This window comes from Nilaparvata lugens, chromosome 7, assembly GCF_014356525.2.
Source record: "Nilaparvata lugens isolate BPH chromosome 7, ASM1435652v1, whole genome shotgun sequence".
NCBI lineage: Eukaryota > Metazoa > Arthropoda > Insecta > Hemiptera > Delphacidae > Nilaparvata > Nilaparvata lugens.
In genome coordinates this window covers 15,658,342-15,674,987 of record NC_052510.1, presented here as the reverse complement: position 1 = coordinate 15,674,987, position 16,646 = coordinate 15,658,342, and the positions used below count along the sequence as shown (strand labels likewise).

General features: G+C 32.4%; 1 protein-coding gene across 4 annotated transcripts in view; it reads left to right on the top strand.

The window, feature by feature from the left end:
* LOC111045081 (GATA zinc finger domain-containing protein 7-like) overlaps window positions 1-16,646 on the top strand; it is a 137,414-nt gene that overhangs the window by 114,193 nt on the left and 6,575 nt on the right. For all 4 annotated transcript variants that reach the window (XM_039432161.1, XM_039432164.1, XM_039432162.1 and 1 more), the window contains one exon: window positions 6,198-6,316. In XM_039432161.1, the coding sequence (XP_039288095.1) occupies window positions 6,198-6,316 (119 nt within the window). The remainder of the gene's footprint in view (window positions 1-6,197; window positions 6,317-16,646) is intronic.

The window sequence follows — 16,646 nt, the reverse complement described above, 5'->3', positions numbered from 1 at the left end:
TCTTAGGCTTGTGCGTGAGTAATGAGTGAGAAGGATGATGATGAGAGATGACGACTACTTTTTAGGTAGTCGGGACCTGACGGCTTATCGTCTCCTCCGAAAGATGGAATATAATATTAAGACGACTCCAGACATTCGTCATTCGGCAAACACCGAGCAGCGACTCGCCGAATCGCGAATAGTGTGGATGGATGTTTGGTATTCGGCAAGCAGTGAACATTCGTGCTCGTTGTTTTCCCGGTCAGTGTCGAGCTTTTTCATATATCAAAGTGTTCGGCAAAAGGCGAACTTTCTCTCATCCACACATTCGGCTTGGTGTTTGTATTATTTTGTTGTTTGTTTTTGGATTTGGATTAACTTAACATTGAAGTTAAGTTAATTTGTAGATACGATTTTTTTTATAATATCGTATTTGTAATACGTTTTTTCCGGAAAACGGAAATGATTTAGACCTCCAAATTTTGCACATAGATTCTAAAAATATCAATCTCGTGCACCTCGAAGCCCAAATTTCAATTTTCCTTCTAAATTTTTCAGAATTAATTTTCAAATTTCATTCATGGGTCATGAACATTATTATTGAAATGTACATACCATATTATGTTGATATAGAACTAATCTAGAGATACTAACTCTTCGAAACAGATGGTTAAAATATTGGTAACTAAATTAATAACCAGTTCAATTTGGTAAGGTTGGCATTAATTCGAGGAAGGTTTTAAACAACATTTGAGTTCTGTCACTTTATTATGTTAGTACAAAGTTGAAGAACTTATCTATATTATAATAAAGGAAAAAACTGGCTTATACACGTACGGGATAGAAAAATTATGTCTCATGCATCATCACGCCTGAACTACTGGACTGAAATTAAACTTGAAATTTTGCATATAATTAACCGAGTATGGTTCTAGGCCTAATCCAAGCTCTTCAAGATTCCACTCGCTCAAGTTTTCAGTTTGTCAACTTTTAAAATAGACCCTTGCGGAGCACGGGTTACCTGCTAGTTAATGAATAATTCAAATCTTGATGAAAACTACATCGGCAAATAGCAAGACGAATTATTGTTCACCGAACGCCGAACATTCGCTGCTTGCCGAATGACGCATGTCTGGAGCCAGCTTTAAGGGAGAAAAAGTACTTTAAAATTTAACAAACACTGTCTTCAGAAATGTTGTCGAACTTCTCCATGGTGAGGTGAAAAAGTGATTACACAAATATTGTCAAATCCACAAAAATAAGTTTATTTATGAAACTAGAGTCTGGTTTTAGATAAACTTATTTTTGTGGATTTGACAATATTTGTGTAATCACATTTTCACCTCATCAAAAATTACTTTGTCCTGTAATGCACACATCATTTACTTTTGAACACCATTATCAATCACTTGTTAAATAAAATAATGATCAATGAAGACTTTAAGGTGGGCCGTCCACTGGAACCGATTTCGTCCGAACTAGCATCGGCCGAAAACTACTGAACTCGTCCGAACGATCCCCCAACAAAGAAAGCTATAGATGCTCGTCCATTGCAACAGGTTCATACGTCCGTGCACGGCCGTCTCCGGCCGATCAAGTTTTCGATCCGAATTGAATGGGATTTTCCGGCTCTATCCGGACGAAGTCGAGCTGAGACAACATCATGCTAACCTCAAAATTGTTGCACAGTCTTGTCTGTATTTGTTTTTTTGAACTTGCTCTGTTTTATAAAGTTTTAACTATGGATAATGAAAAGTTGATAAGTTTGGTTCGAGAGCATTTTCAATTGTGGGATATGCGAGACATAGGCCTATATCATAGTCGTAATGTTCAAAGGAATCTGTGGACAAAGATTGCTGAACAAATAGGATCTGAAGATAAGATTATTATAATGAATAACTAATTCAGTGGATATTTCTTTATTCAGTTTTCAAAATCTCAATATGATCATTGTTTATGGAAAATTTTGGTGGCTATGATAGTAGTTAATTTAATAATTGACAACCAGCCTACTACTGAACTAGACTAACGTAAACGGTTCCAATAGACGACAATAATCGGCCGAATTAACGGCCGGCAGATTCGTCCGATCCAACGGATGAACGAATCGGTTGAATACGACTCCATTGGACGGTTACCCTAATTAGAGTCAAATGATTGGTACCTAGTTAAGATTAAAAGCTGCCATTTGCTGTTACCCAGTTGGTGCAAACGAAGATTGATACAGACAGGGGTTAGCAGTCCCCAAAAATTATCAGTCATAGCTAAATAGTAATCGTAGTGTTAACTCCAGCTTATAATATTGGTATGAGTGAAAATGTTTTGAAAATTCTGCAAATCCAAGAATTTGTCTTCATTAAGTCTATAATTTTTCATTCAAGCTATTTTGCTTCACTGATTAAATTCATTAATTTATTTACTCTATGGACTTCAATTGTAAGCCAACAGCAAGGAAAATAAAAAAAATAAATAGAACAATAGAAAAGAATAAGAAAATCCAACAATCGATTTCAACAAACAAGAATAACATAAAATAACACACTTGGCATAATCCCGTGTAGGGTGTACTACATACTACTCCAAATAATACAAAGTACAAAATACAGTTTAATAATTGTGACGAACAAGAAAAATAAAGTAAGTAAAGTAAAGTAATACTCAGATATGTAAAAACTTGTCATGCTTTTACCTGATAAATGAATCAACCAGGAAATGATCACATTTCCTACGTGAATCTTGAAAGCTTGAAGTGTGTAGGTTCTGACGTTATTTTTGTGAATAACGGTTTGCCTGGCTTGGCTGCAGTCGGTAAAGCATGAGTAAAAAATTATATAACTCTGGTTGTGGTCCTTAGAATACAAATTAGACAAAACTCTTATAGGCTCGCCCAGGAGCTCCCGCAATTCTCAGCTCTGAGACAATTTATATAAATCTCTGGAACGTATTATTTCCAAAGATTTGATTATCAATGCAATATATCGCTGTCTAAACCAACTTATTCGGTGAATAATAAAGTTGGATGGTAATTTTCTTAATACTTCAATATTGATTGATAACTCGATAAATAAATATGAGATTGGTCATGCATGGAAGTGGGGAAATAAATAAAGGATACACCATAAAAAATTTGATACATATATTACATAGAAAAATATCAACGAACCAATAAATATAGAAATATATAGAGCAACAAGCAAAAATAGTAAATATAAGAACAAATATATCAAAAATAAAATATCACAGATTAGCTCACTAGTTCTTTAGCAGGAAACGTTACCATGTGCTTTTAAATCATTAATCGTATGCATTTATTCTATGCAGCTCAGATATCGACTTGCTGCTGCTTGTCGATTTAAAAATCTTACTATATCTCCTTTCCAAAATCATAAAAATAATCAATTGATATATCATAAATCTCAAATATAATAATATGTATAGATTTCAGTATATTTCTCAATATCTCTCAGGGCTTAAGTTTCGGCCTCTGGTGGAAGTAGATAAATCAATTTATCCAGTGAACAAGAGCTACATTTATATATTTACAATTTGCTAACAAAAAATAATGATTGAGTGAGCATTTATTCATTATAATATTAAATTTAAATATTCCTTTAATCTGTGTATCCTTAGACATATGCATTTGATATAATTCATTTAACTAGTAATATAGTTTCTTGTACCTTTTAAGGTTTAAGACTTGCACAAGTTTTATAATAATTTCAATATTTATAACCTTTCGACAAGCTAGCTTTTTATATTTTTGTTTCACTCGAAGCGCTGAGGGTGCCCTAAATTTATATATTTCGATAATTTATCACTCACGTGCTGAATTTTCACAAGACGATGGTGGCGATCCGAATTTCCTGGTCGTCCTGGGTTTTTTGGTGGCCGAAGTCGTCTTCTCCAAGGGAATAAATTAATATTTAAATGACTTATGCTTTAATGCAGCATCACTAAGTCTTCTACAAATAAATTAATGAATTTAAACTTTAAGTCTTTCAAAAGTACAATTCAACAAAGGGACTTGTGCTCTATAAAATTTAGTGGCGTTCCATGGTGGCGTCTGGCAGGCAAGTTGGCAAGTCCTACCCTTATTTTCTACAATCATACTTCTGACTTACAAATTTGCATACATTTAAATATTCAGTTGCTACGCCATTAAAAAGATCAAATAGTCCATGCCAATCTGCTAAATTATTACCTATATCTTAGGTATAATATTTTATAATTACTCGGACCATATCCGATAGGCCTACATGAACTGAGTAGCGATAACTTATAAATTCTTATCATTTATAAAAATATTTATAGATGAATTTGAATCGGCTCGCTATTGCCGCCCATCGATTACTGTAATTTGATTGGTTCATGCAAAATTCACAAATGTATCCATGCGCCTATGAATATCATACTTCCTTAATATTTTTATTTATTTTTCTTTGTGGTTTATATATGTTTATTACGAATAATAAATATTTTTGAAATTTATAAGTTGTTTTTCCCTCTACAACAAGTAGCCATGTGCTTTCCAAATCCTCTAGTTGAATACTATTTGTTTACAACAAAATTTTGCCAAGGTGTTCCCCACGAACATTCTTTTCAAGGACAGTAAAGTACTGAGTGTAAGACAACTCTACATCCAGGCTATCATCACGCGAATGAGGAGAAACAACGAACACATAAGACTGACAGATCATAACCATTAAACAAGGCAGAGAAACACGTATTCAATAGTACCAAGGATGAACACTACATTTGGGCAAAGAAACTACACATATTTGGGACCAAAAATTATAATTCAATACCAAGTTACATTAGGGAAGAATTCAATAGACACAGGTTCAAGAAAAGTTTATTTTCCTGGTTGGTTGATATTGGAGTGGAAAATTGTGAAAATTTAGTTAGACTGTAAATATTGAAACTATTTATTCTTCATTCCACTCTTTACTGTTTTTTATTTTTCTAAAAATAACCTTTCTTATTATTATCCTTAATAGAACATTAATATTTATTTACTAATTCCATAATTTTGTTTGTTTGTATTATACATTTTTACTAATTTTATTATAAAAAACTTTAATCCCATATCAGTGAATGAAGTTTGTAAATAGTAATTATTACACGCAATAATCAACTAATTACTTATACCCCAACACATATAATATATAGTGGGTGTATATTTATTCATTGAAATTATCATTCATTCATTGTTGAAACACCGCTGATTTATGTAGTTATATTACAATACTATATTATCAATATTCTAATGTTGCATTCAATTTTCATTGTAATTAATAAGTTTTCATAATATGTGAAATTTGTTGCATAATTGGCTGTTGTACTGTAATTTATTGTAGATTCGTGTATGAACCAGAATGTATTGTAACTTACTTGAATAAATTTGAATTTGAATTTGAATTTGAATTTGAATTTGAATTTGTCTGGCTAGATTTCAAATTACACGGCTTGGTCGATTATTAGGTTGCCGACCAGTAGGTATTATAGCCTAACCTCAAAATTTCAATATTCTATATAATATAATAAATAGCAAATAAAATTCTTTTCTATTCGGTTGTTTTAATTTTAGCCATGGTACCCGTTATTATCTAATCTTTCACTTGTTGTTATCGCACTTGGCGATAATAGAGCATCTGTTTGCTCAAGACCTATAAAAATTCTTTCCATTAGCGATTTTGCTTGCTTATCAACATTTAATACGTTACAAGGTTATTACTTATTTGTATTTATGTAAATATTACGTAGTATATGTGGAAAATAAATGTGTGATTCACCACTATTATTCATCATTAATAATCTTCATATAAAAGATTTGTAAATGAACACTTTTCCACTCATAATGAAGATATTATTTTCTCAATGATGAAGTGATTTTCTAACATAATATATATGCATGAGAAGTTTTATCCACTACTCTGTACTAATTGTCTTGTGTGAATAATTTATAGCAGCAATCAAAACAATAATTTCACAGGCGTGTATTTTCAATTGATTTACAATAATCATTATATTGTTCAATAATCACAACATTCCAACTGAAAATGTCCCTAGATTAATTTGTTTAAGGTATATAATAGAGGCATTTCAAAAGTACGGTATTAATAGAAAATGTTCTCATAATTTCTATGATTTATTGTAAGAGTTTGTAGACAATATTTGAGTGTTTTTGGATTGTATGTGGTGTGATGCGGTGTTTGCAGGAGTGATGGGTCGTCCAGGAGTGGACTTCCCCGTACTGCCCGGCATCCCTAGCACAGCCTTCAGCTGCCGCAGTGTCCGCGCACCCGGCTACTATGCTGACCTCGACACCGACTGTCAGGTACTCTACTCTACTCTAATTATTACAAAACAACATACAAACTACCCAGCATCAATCTGAATAAAATCAGCCAGCCGACTAATATCGGCAACATACAAGCTATCTATAAGTCTGAATAAAACAAATTGATAGTTGAGTCGGCCGACCAAATATCGGCGTTGCCAGATTGTGTGAAATTTAGACTTCACATGCAAGCCCGTATGACTGAATATATTCGATGTGACAAAGCTACATTGTTTAAAGCCAGCGGTGTTGTCATATTGAATATATGATTAGGTTGAATGAGCTTATTGAAAGTGCAAATTTCACACAATCTCGTAATATATTGGTCGGTGTAAATTGTAGTTGAACAGTATGTCAACTTACCTCCCCGACATTTTTTACCTCCTTAAGAAAATCATGTAAAATTGAAGATTTTGAGACTACCAAAGTCGTTGAACTTCATGTAAAATCAAATCCCCGACATTTATAACGTACTCCTTTTAAAGAATGTTTCTGTTAAAGGTTTCCGAAAAATCAATTTTTTGGAGTCCGAGGTTTACTGGCATTTCAATTGGACTAAATTCAATCTAATAAAGGTCTTTCTTGTTGAATGCAACAGAATTACTTTACATAGTGCATAACTTAATCTTTATAACACGGTATTGACAGTAATATATGAAATTATTTTTATAATATTTTTTGACCCTCATAACTTGTTCAACAATGATTTCTTGGCTTTAATTCCAATTTAAAAAAATATATATTGCATTTTCAAATCAATATTGAAAATATTCACTAGATGAATATTGAAAATCACTTTTATCATTTTCATTCTATCATTCACTTTTCATTTTATTCTTTTCATTCCACTGCTTTCAAATTAATGTACAAGTTTGTTGAAATAGTGACGTTCTTTGTATTAGTTTACAAATACTCCTATCATGAATAGTTTTAGTTGAAATTATTGAATTGTTCGAATAATTCAAATTATTGGATTATCTGATTTTTTAATTATTGAATTCATTTGATCCTGGTTGGTGCCACTCAGCATAACTGTCTTGGGTGGCGGTGTTCATACGGTATGTCCATAGATACGATGATGACTTCCACACTAAAACTTTATACCAATTCTAGAAAAATTTCCAATGAATGAAACCATATTCACTTTCTAGTAATCATCAATTTTTAAGGCATGAACACTCTCTGAATATAGTCCGAAAGTCATGGTTACTTAGCCAGACAGCCAAGTATTTGTCTTGAGTGCAAATCCTTATTTAGCAAACTCAGCCCAATTTATAAGGCGATACACCGTAATGCATACTACTAAATTACTGTACCAAGAATTATTGAGAAAAAAGCATCAACCGTAATGCATTTTATTGAATTACTGTTAGAAGAATTGCAGTAATGTAGTGTAGTAATTTCGAGGTTGTGAAGGACACAGTGAAAGGTGATAAAAGTGATTTTTGATGAAGGAAAGAAGCTTTAAAGAGGCAATGACAGTGACCTGAAAGGTGGCCGACTGTTTAATTAAAGGAAGGAAATTGAGCAATACTTGCATCCGAATAACTCGTGTTATTAGTTGCGCGCGCATGTGTGTGTGTTTGCTGACCGGTGAGTGGAGGTCAAACGATGTCTCTTCACATTTGTCTTGATGATGTTAACATACAATGTATATGCTCATCCTCAGCTTAGATTGTTGTTTGCTCAGTATAATGAGAGAAACAGGGATCTTTTTTGTTTAGGTTTGTACAGGATATAAGAAAGGTGTTAAGATAAGAGCAGACGTTGCTTAATAGTTGTATTATGGCTACTGGAGTTGAATTATTCATCAGTTAATTGCTAGAGAAGGTTCTTTGGTATCGTGGATTGGTACTTCAGTGATATACAGTAAAATGCTTTTGTAGCTATCTTCTAAACATTATTATCAGAAATTTCGGCTATTTTTGTGGTTTATTGCAATTTATTCATATAGAAAATTAGAATAGGCTACTACTGTCGTGATGTACAGTATCATGTTTTTGCACCTATCTTCTATGCATTATTATTTATTTATTTATTTATCATTTACAATCAACTTAAAGACAAAGAAACAGACTACAGTCCAAAACGTCTTTTCATCCCAATTTCATAAAATAAATTGTCCAAATAAAGGTTATGTGCGACTTTCCAATTCTTCACTAATTTCCATATTGAAACAAAACACAAACACTTGAAACAATTATCAATTTTGAATTTAGAAAGATTAAGAACCGAATTGATAACAAATTCTTCTACTTAGTATACTCAAAACTATAAAATAAATATTAATTTGAAATATTTTGTTCCGAAAATATCAAAAATTTTGTCCATTTTTGTGGTTTATTGAAATTTATTTATGTAGCCTATAAATTTGAAATGCTATATTCTGTAATTTTGAAATTAAGTGCTAAGATCTTCCTCTTGTTTGTCTTTTTGTAAACTACAAAACTCTCTAATGTCACATTTTTTATAATGGCTGAACAAGCAAAATCCTGTTTTAAAAGGGTTCTGTAAACAGTATCAGATTTTAAAGTATCTTAAAATATATCCTATCATTTAGGGGCATTTTTTTAGTCAAAAGCTTATCTATATTTTTAACTTTACTAATGTTATTTTACTGAATATAATTATAGTATTGTCAAGATTAAGGGTAGAGCATTGAATTATTATTTATTCTTATTTATTTACAATGCAAATGACACTGAAGTAATAACATTGGTTGATAAAATAATAAGGTAGTCCTTGTGCTATTTTTCTTTCAAATTTATAGGTGACAAAGTCCAAGATAAGGATAGAAAATATATATTGAAAATATAATTTAGTTAAATCGTAAGTTTTCATCACGCAGTAAATATTTTCTATTGTTTCTTATTCATATTTCCAGGTAGGTCATTCTATTAATTCCATTAGAAATCGAGATATTTCGCACCATGAGATCATTAGTGTAGTAACTCAAAAATTGTCGATTTTGAGTTATTCACATTTTTGAAGACTAGAAGTAATACTCTATCTATTTCATTCATGAAATTGTAGAAATTTCAAATTTTGAGGCCAGAAAATGATATAAAAATCACTAATGCACTAAGTCAAAACAGCTCACTGTTTCAAGTCATTACTGTATCATCTTGAGCTACAATTGAGTTAAATGGCCAGTAGTGCTCCAACTGCAGACGATTCTAGAGAGCTCTAGTGTATTATCTTGAGTCTTCAACCATGTATAGATAGCCTTATACATCTATACATTCTATATACGGTCGAAGTTTGAGTCATTTATGATTGTCGTCTGTCATGTCGTCTGGCATCCTCTCAGCCATAATTCTGTATATTATTAGGTATATTAAAGACTTCAATACTTATACTTCAATACAATATTTTATTATTTTAGTATTATTGTGTGTTTTTGAGTGTATTAGAGTATTAGAAAGGATAAGATACTAAATAACGATTTTCACAACATATCAACATCGTTATCAAACTTAGTTTACTTGGTTAACCCCCCCCCCACCATGGATTCAGATTCTATCATCAAGCTCTTTTTTAGGCTCCCCCCAAAAATTTTATTCTAGACAAGAATTTCAAGGACGCAGTCAAACCGATCCCCTCCCCTTGTGGTAACGCCTCAAAACTTAAATTTAAGTGAAACCTAAGTATTTCATAGGCCCTAACCAAACAATTTCAAGTTTAAACTTAGTCAAAAGTAAAAACTTTGGTAAGTCATCTGAACGGAAATCGGTTTTCAAAAGTCTTACTTTGTATTTTCACTTTCTTATGTAAAAATTAAAAGAAAACTACTTAAAAACTTAATTGAGATAAATATTGCAGCAGTCATTAAATCTGTAGAGCTTTAGTTTTCAATTTCAATACTCAATATCTCTCACAATTAGATGGAAAGTTATTGGAGAATCTCAAATTACAGAAGAAATGCAATTTTGAATAAAAAAAATCATCATGAAACGTTGTGGAGCATAACCTTGAAGCATTATCATAATAATTGCAACATTTGTTTGATTCCATGTCATAGAAGGTTTCCTTCTTCTTGATTTCGAGTAAACATAGATTCTTCTTGATTTTAGAATCTTCTTGATTTCGAGTAGAAATCAATAAAATATAATTCAATTATTTCTCAAGCCAGTTCTCAGCTGAAACTTGACTAATCGGCACGGAAGCTCTCACTTGAATAAGTTTAAGTTTAACTTGGAATAATTTTGAATACAGACAATAGTTTTTGAATCTATGTCAGTGAAACTGAAACCTTCAAGTCTAATTATAGTAACGAACATGCATTAATCTGTAGTAACCATCCGCTTATTGCTTTGAAATTACAATAGGCAAACAAGTCAATGTAAAGCATTGAAGTTATTGAAAAGAGCAAATTGAAATATTCAAATAATTGTAAAGACAATAGGCCTAATGATCATCCATTATAGAAGAATGATATAAAACCTTTATCTTTAAAATACAGATGCTTCACATTGCTTTGAAAGATTAGTGTGAGGAAGTAACAAATTAGATAGTTCAGACCCTTGAATTGACCCTTAATTTGAAATGGAATGAAAAACTAATTATTAATAAGATCAATGAACTAATAAATAAATCTCCAAATTCCAATTCAATATAGTTTAAATTTTACTCGATGAAATACGTATTATACCTATTAAGTCAAAAAATTGAACTGAACTTTCAATGCATTACTGTATCAACTCAAACGAAGTTGATATTTTCCTTTATAAAAAAATATTTAGCCTATAATTGAATGGTAATCTGGGAAGAAATGCCATAGTAATCTATTTACCCATCAAACAAACATGAATTGGACTTTGTTTATTTTTTATTGAAGATTCCCCTAGAGTAAAAACTTAGAAGCTGTTTTTCCACAAAACAGCTTTTTTGAGTTACTACAGTTATGATCTCATGGTTCGATTTAACCGATCAAAAGAAATCCCTCATCCAAGACACACTTTTATCGAATTCATTACAAAATATCAAAAATATTCTATCATGTCCCACATCATTCCGCGGTTTTTTGTTACTTAATTCAAGAGTGATACATAACGGTTACTCCAATTAGGAATCTATCTGAAATTGGTATCCATCAATACTATTACCTTACTACCTTTCCTATTCACAATCCAATTTTCACTTGCACACATAACAGAATTGTTATAAAACCGATTGTATCGTTACCGTTTTCTGGATCAAAATCAGGGTAACCACTATCAGTATCAGCTACTCCTTCTCAGTATAAGTAGTAATAGTGATTTGTCTCTCTATAGCAACAGATAGACTGTCTACTAACTTTGTCTCTATAGTACCTTCTATACTCATATACTATGCAGATATACTACTCTTAACTATACATGCTATACTTCTCTATAATGTAGATGCTATACTATGCATTATATTATATAGAGTGCAACGTTCTTTGTCAGAAATTGGAATGATGTACACAAAAATTATACAGCTTTCTTTGTCAGAATTGGTATGCTATACACTAAACAGAGTGCAGCTTTCTTTGTCGGACAGTGCAGTGGCAGTAAATGATGGCTGTGTGGAGTTATGCCGGGTTGGCCTTTCACCTTTCCTCCTCCGAGAACAATTGGATGACTAGACGCTGGTCAAGCATCTCCAGCCGATAAAAAATATCGATGGTTTCCGCATTCACTAACTGCATCTTAGGCGGCCAGCAATTATAAATTCGGAACCGAAAGTCGATTTTCAAAGGTCGATCGCATTAACACTGTAAAACTACGTTGATATTCACTTCAAACTGTCAGCATTGATTGTATGGGAAGCTATGAGGCTATTCACAAGGAATGCTGACAGTTCAACTCGAATCTTAGTACAGTTCCTGGAAAGCAATAGCCTGTAATTTTTTACATCTTTCCGTGAATTACTGCCCTTTTCAGCGTGTGTGAGTGTGAAAGCCAACGCATTGTGTCTGCTCGTAGATGTGTCCATTTGCTGGAAATTATATTGTTATGGCAATGGAAATGTTACAAAAAGCATAAATTTGGTGAACAATTTGTCGGTGACCGCAATGCTCCTGGTGTGATTTCCTGTTGTGGATCACATTTATGGGTCGCCAGTACCCTCCGGTTAGTCTTGGTGTGGAATTATTTTAATGGACAAAATTGTTTTAGAAAACTTGTGAGAATTAACGAACTCGTGTAGGTCTTGAGGCGATAGAGATTGGTTAGTCAATACGGTACAGGTCTTTGAAACCCAAATACATTGTTGAGAACCAGATTAATTCTATTAATTTTGCAATAATATTTTATTCAATATTATGCGTGAAGTTTTTGGTTCAAATTTTCCAGTTTTATTTGAAAATTAATTTTTTTGGATAATAATTGTTTCTAATTTTGTGAGATATAGTTATTCATGATATCTATTTTTGATTGAAGATTTGTTAGTTTTTGTAGTGTAAATTCTTATTTTAATAATTGATAGTAGCTTAACCTACAATTTGATTTGAACTGTTGTAAAAAATTTGAGAAGGGACAGTTTTGGGCATAAGCATTTTGTGCCTTCTCACATGAGTGTAATAATTGTACATGACTGAATAAATAAATAAATATTGTATCCAGTGCTGTATGAACAAGAAAAATAGTTTTCTATTGACTTTTTCCTTTATTCTGTATCAAGTCAGTGTCAGTTTTTCTCCGTTTCTTGAAATATATATTACATGTTATCTACATTCATTTAGGAAACGGATTTTAGTGTCTTCTGTTTACATGTATTGGCACTGTTTGTTATCTTAATGCAGAATTTAGGGTTTAGTGCGTTATTTTCAGATAATTTGATTTGAAGTGCATTTATTTCCACCTTGTATTCTCTACCCTGGCTTACCTATAAGGACAATTTCTTGCGATTTGCATGTATTCTGTACAGTAATCAATCTTGTTGACTTTTGCTATTTTGAAATTCAAATTTGTTCCACATAGGCCTACTACAAGAAATAACGGAATAGTCATGCATTTGATTTCCTTTTTTCATGACAAAACTTTAAATTTCACCTTAATCTCAAAGTATTGATTCACAAAGTAACTATATAACCTCTCTGATGATTAATGTCTACTCAAAAGCACATGAAAAACTAACTGTATTATTTAGAAAAATGGCTTTGAGTGAATAACAACTGTGTTTTGTATAAAACTTCTACGGTGAGATCCACTTCAAAGTGTAAGCATTACTCATAAATAGCATAAAAATTTCCCATCTAGCCAATCCCGACAGTATGAAGTCAATCTTACAGTAGGTTCTCATACAAATCGAAGTTGTTACTGACTCAAAGAAATACAACAGTTTCCAAAATAATACGATTTTCATTTTCATATCTAATTTATTTCACACATACATGTTTTAGCACTACAGCCCGCATATAGGAATCCTCTAATGTTTCTACAGCCCAGCAATATTATGAGCTTTGGCCGTCTCCCTACAGCTCTCCACGCTTCTCGGTCCTGTCATTCGTCTCCATCCTCCATCCTGAATCGATTCACAAAATTAGTGTAGACGGTAATGACATTCATGCTGTAGCTCAGTTAAAAATTTAGGCATTATTATGAATAATACTCTTGACTGGTCAGAACAAGTGAACAAAACTTGTAAAAAGGTATTCTCAGCCATGCATGCATTGAAGAAAATGCACGATATCCTCCCTAGGAACATTAAATTATTATTGGTTCAATCTCTCATCTTCCCACATTTAATGTATTGTAATTCTGTTCTTAACGATATGCAAGTCACTCTGAATGATAAACTACAGCGTTGCCAAATTATTGTCTACGTTTCGTCTACTCTCTCCAACGCCATAATCATATCACCCCAGCCCACATTGCTAGTTCAACATTAAAGCTTCCCGATCAGAGGCTTTTCGAATAGTCAAGCTTGTTAGAGATATCTTGAAATACGGTAATCCGAACTATTTTAAAGATGATTTCAAATTTGTCTCTGAAGGTAGGAGGATAGATGCTTCACATACTAGAACCGGAGAAAGTACTTTAAGGATACCCAATCATCGAACTACTATTTTCACAAAATCCTTCTTAGTCAGTGCCTGTCGTGCATGGAATACCCTTCCTGTTTCTATCAGGTCTATCGAGAGCCGAGCGAGCTTCAACCTGACTTTAAAAAACATATTTTGGAACAAATGACTGAAACTGTCCGGCCCTAGAACGATCACATGACAACCATCCCTCACCCATTCCACCAATATAAACCTTTAAACCATGTTATAGAACGAATTGTATATATATATATATATATATATATATGGGAAGCTATGAGGCTATTCGCAAGGAATGCTGACAGTTCAACTCGAATCTTAGTACAGTTCCTGGAAAGCAATAGCCTGTAATTTTTTACATCTTTCCGTGAATTATTACCCTTTACATCGTGTGTGAGTGTGAAAGCCAACGCATTGTGTCTGCTCGTAGATGTGTCCATTTGCTGGAAATTATATTGTTACGGCAATGGAAATGTTACAAAAAGCATAAATTTGGTGAACAATTTGTCGGTGACCGCAATGCTCCTGGTGTGATTTCCTGTTGTGGATCACATTTATGGGTCGCCAGTACCCTCCGGTTAGTCTTAGTGTGGAATTATTTTAATGGACAAAATTGTTTTAGAAAACTTGTGAGAATTAACGAACTCGTGTAGGTCTTGAGGCGATAGAGATTGGTTAGTCAATACGGTACAGGTCTTTGAAACCCAAATACATTGTTGAGAACCAGATTAATTCTATTAATTTTGCAATAATATTTTATTCAATATTATGCGTGAAGTTTTCGGTTCAAATTTTCCAGTTTTATTTGAAATTTAATTTTTTTGGATAATAATTGTTTCTAATTTTGTGAGATATAGTTATTCATGATATCTATTTTTGATTGAAGATTTGTTAGTTTTTGTAGTGTAAATTCTTATTTTAATAATTGATAGTAGCTTAACCTACAATTTGATTTGAACTGTTGTAAAAATTTGAGAAGGGACAGTTTTGGGCATAAGCATGTTGTGCCTTCTCACATGAGTGTAATAATTGTACTTGACTGAATAAATAAATAAATATTGTATCCAGTGCTGTATGAACAAGAAAAATAGTTTTCTATTGACTTTTTCCTTTATTCTGTATCAAGTCAGTGTCAGTTTTTCTCTGTTTCTTGAAATATATATTACATGTTCTCTACATTTATTTAGGAAACGAATTTTAGTGTCTTCTGTTTACATGTATTGGCACTGTTTGTTATCTTAATGCAGAATTTAGGGTTTAGTGCGTTATTTTCAGATTATTGATTTGAAGTGCATTTATTTCCACCTTGTATTCTCTACCCTGGCTTACCTATAAGGACAATTTCTTGCGATTTGCATGTATTCTGTACAGTAATCAATCTTGTTGATTTATGCTATTTTGAAATTCAAATTTGTTCCACATAGGCCTACTACAAGAAATAACGGAATAGTCATGCATTTGATTTCCTTTTTTATGACAAAACTTTAAATTTCACCTAAATCTCAAAGTATTGATTCACAAAGTAACTATATAACCTCTCTGATGATTAATGTCTACTCAAAAGCACATGAAAAACTAACTGTATTATTTAGAAAAATGACTTTGAGTGAATAACAACTGTGTTTTGTATAAAACTTCTACGTTGAGATCCACTTCAAAGTGTAAGCATTACTCATAGATAGCATAAAAATTTCCCACCTAGCCAATCCTGACAGTATAAAGTCAATCTTACAGTAGGTTCTCATACAAATCGAAGTTGTTACTGACTCAAAGAAATACAACAGTTTCCAAAATAATACGATTTTTATTTTCATATTCCAATTTATTTCACAAATACATTTTTTAGCACTACAGCCCGCATATAGGAATCCTCTAATGTTTCTACAGCCCAGCAATATTATGAGCTTTGGCCGTCTCCCTACAGCTCTCCACGCTTCTCGGTCCTGTCATTCGTCTCCATCCTCTACATCCCATTTTTTGGATATCGTCTCTCACTTCATCTTCCCACCTTATTCTCGGTCCTTCTCTCTTCCTTCTGGAATGCAGCCTCTCTTCGATTATTATTTTATGCATTCTGTTCTCATTCATTCTACAGATAATTATGTCCAAACTACCCAAGTCGCTGCAGTTTGATTTCCAACGATTATTGTGAATTATATTCCCCAAGCTCGAGCTTGCTCTTTTGGGGAAGTAGTTCCTTATGTTTATTTGTATTTCCTATTGATTCATTTTGTTGTTATATTTCTAAATTGTGAATTATTGTAATGCTTTTTCAAGGAATAAATAAATAAATAAAAAAAAAAAAATATTGAAAACTGT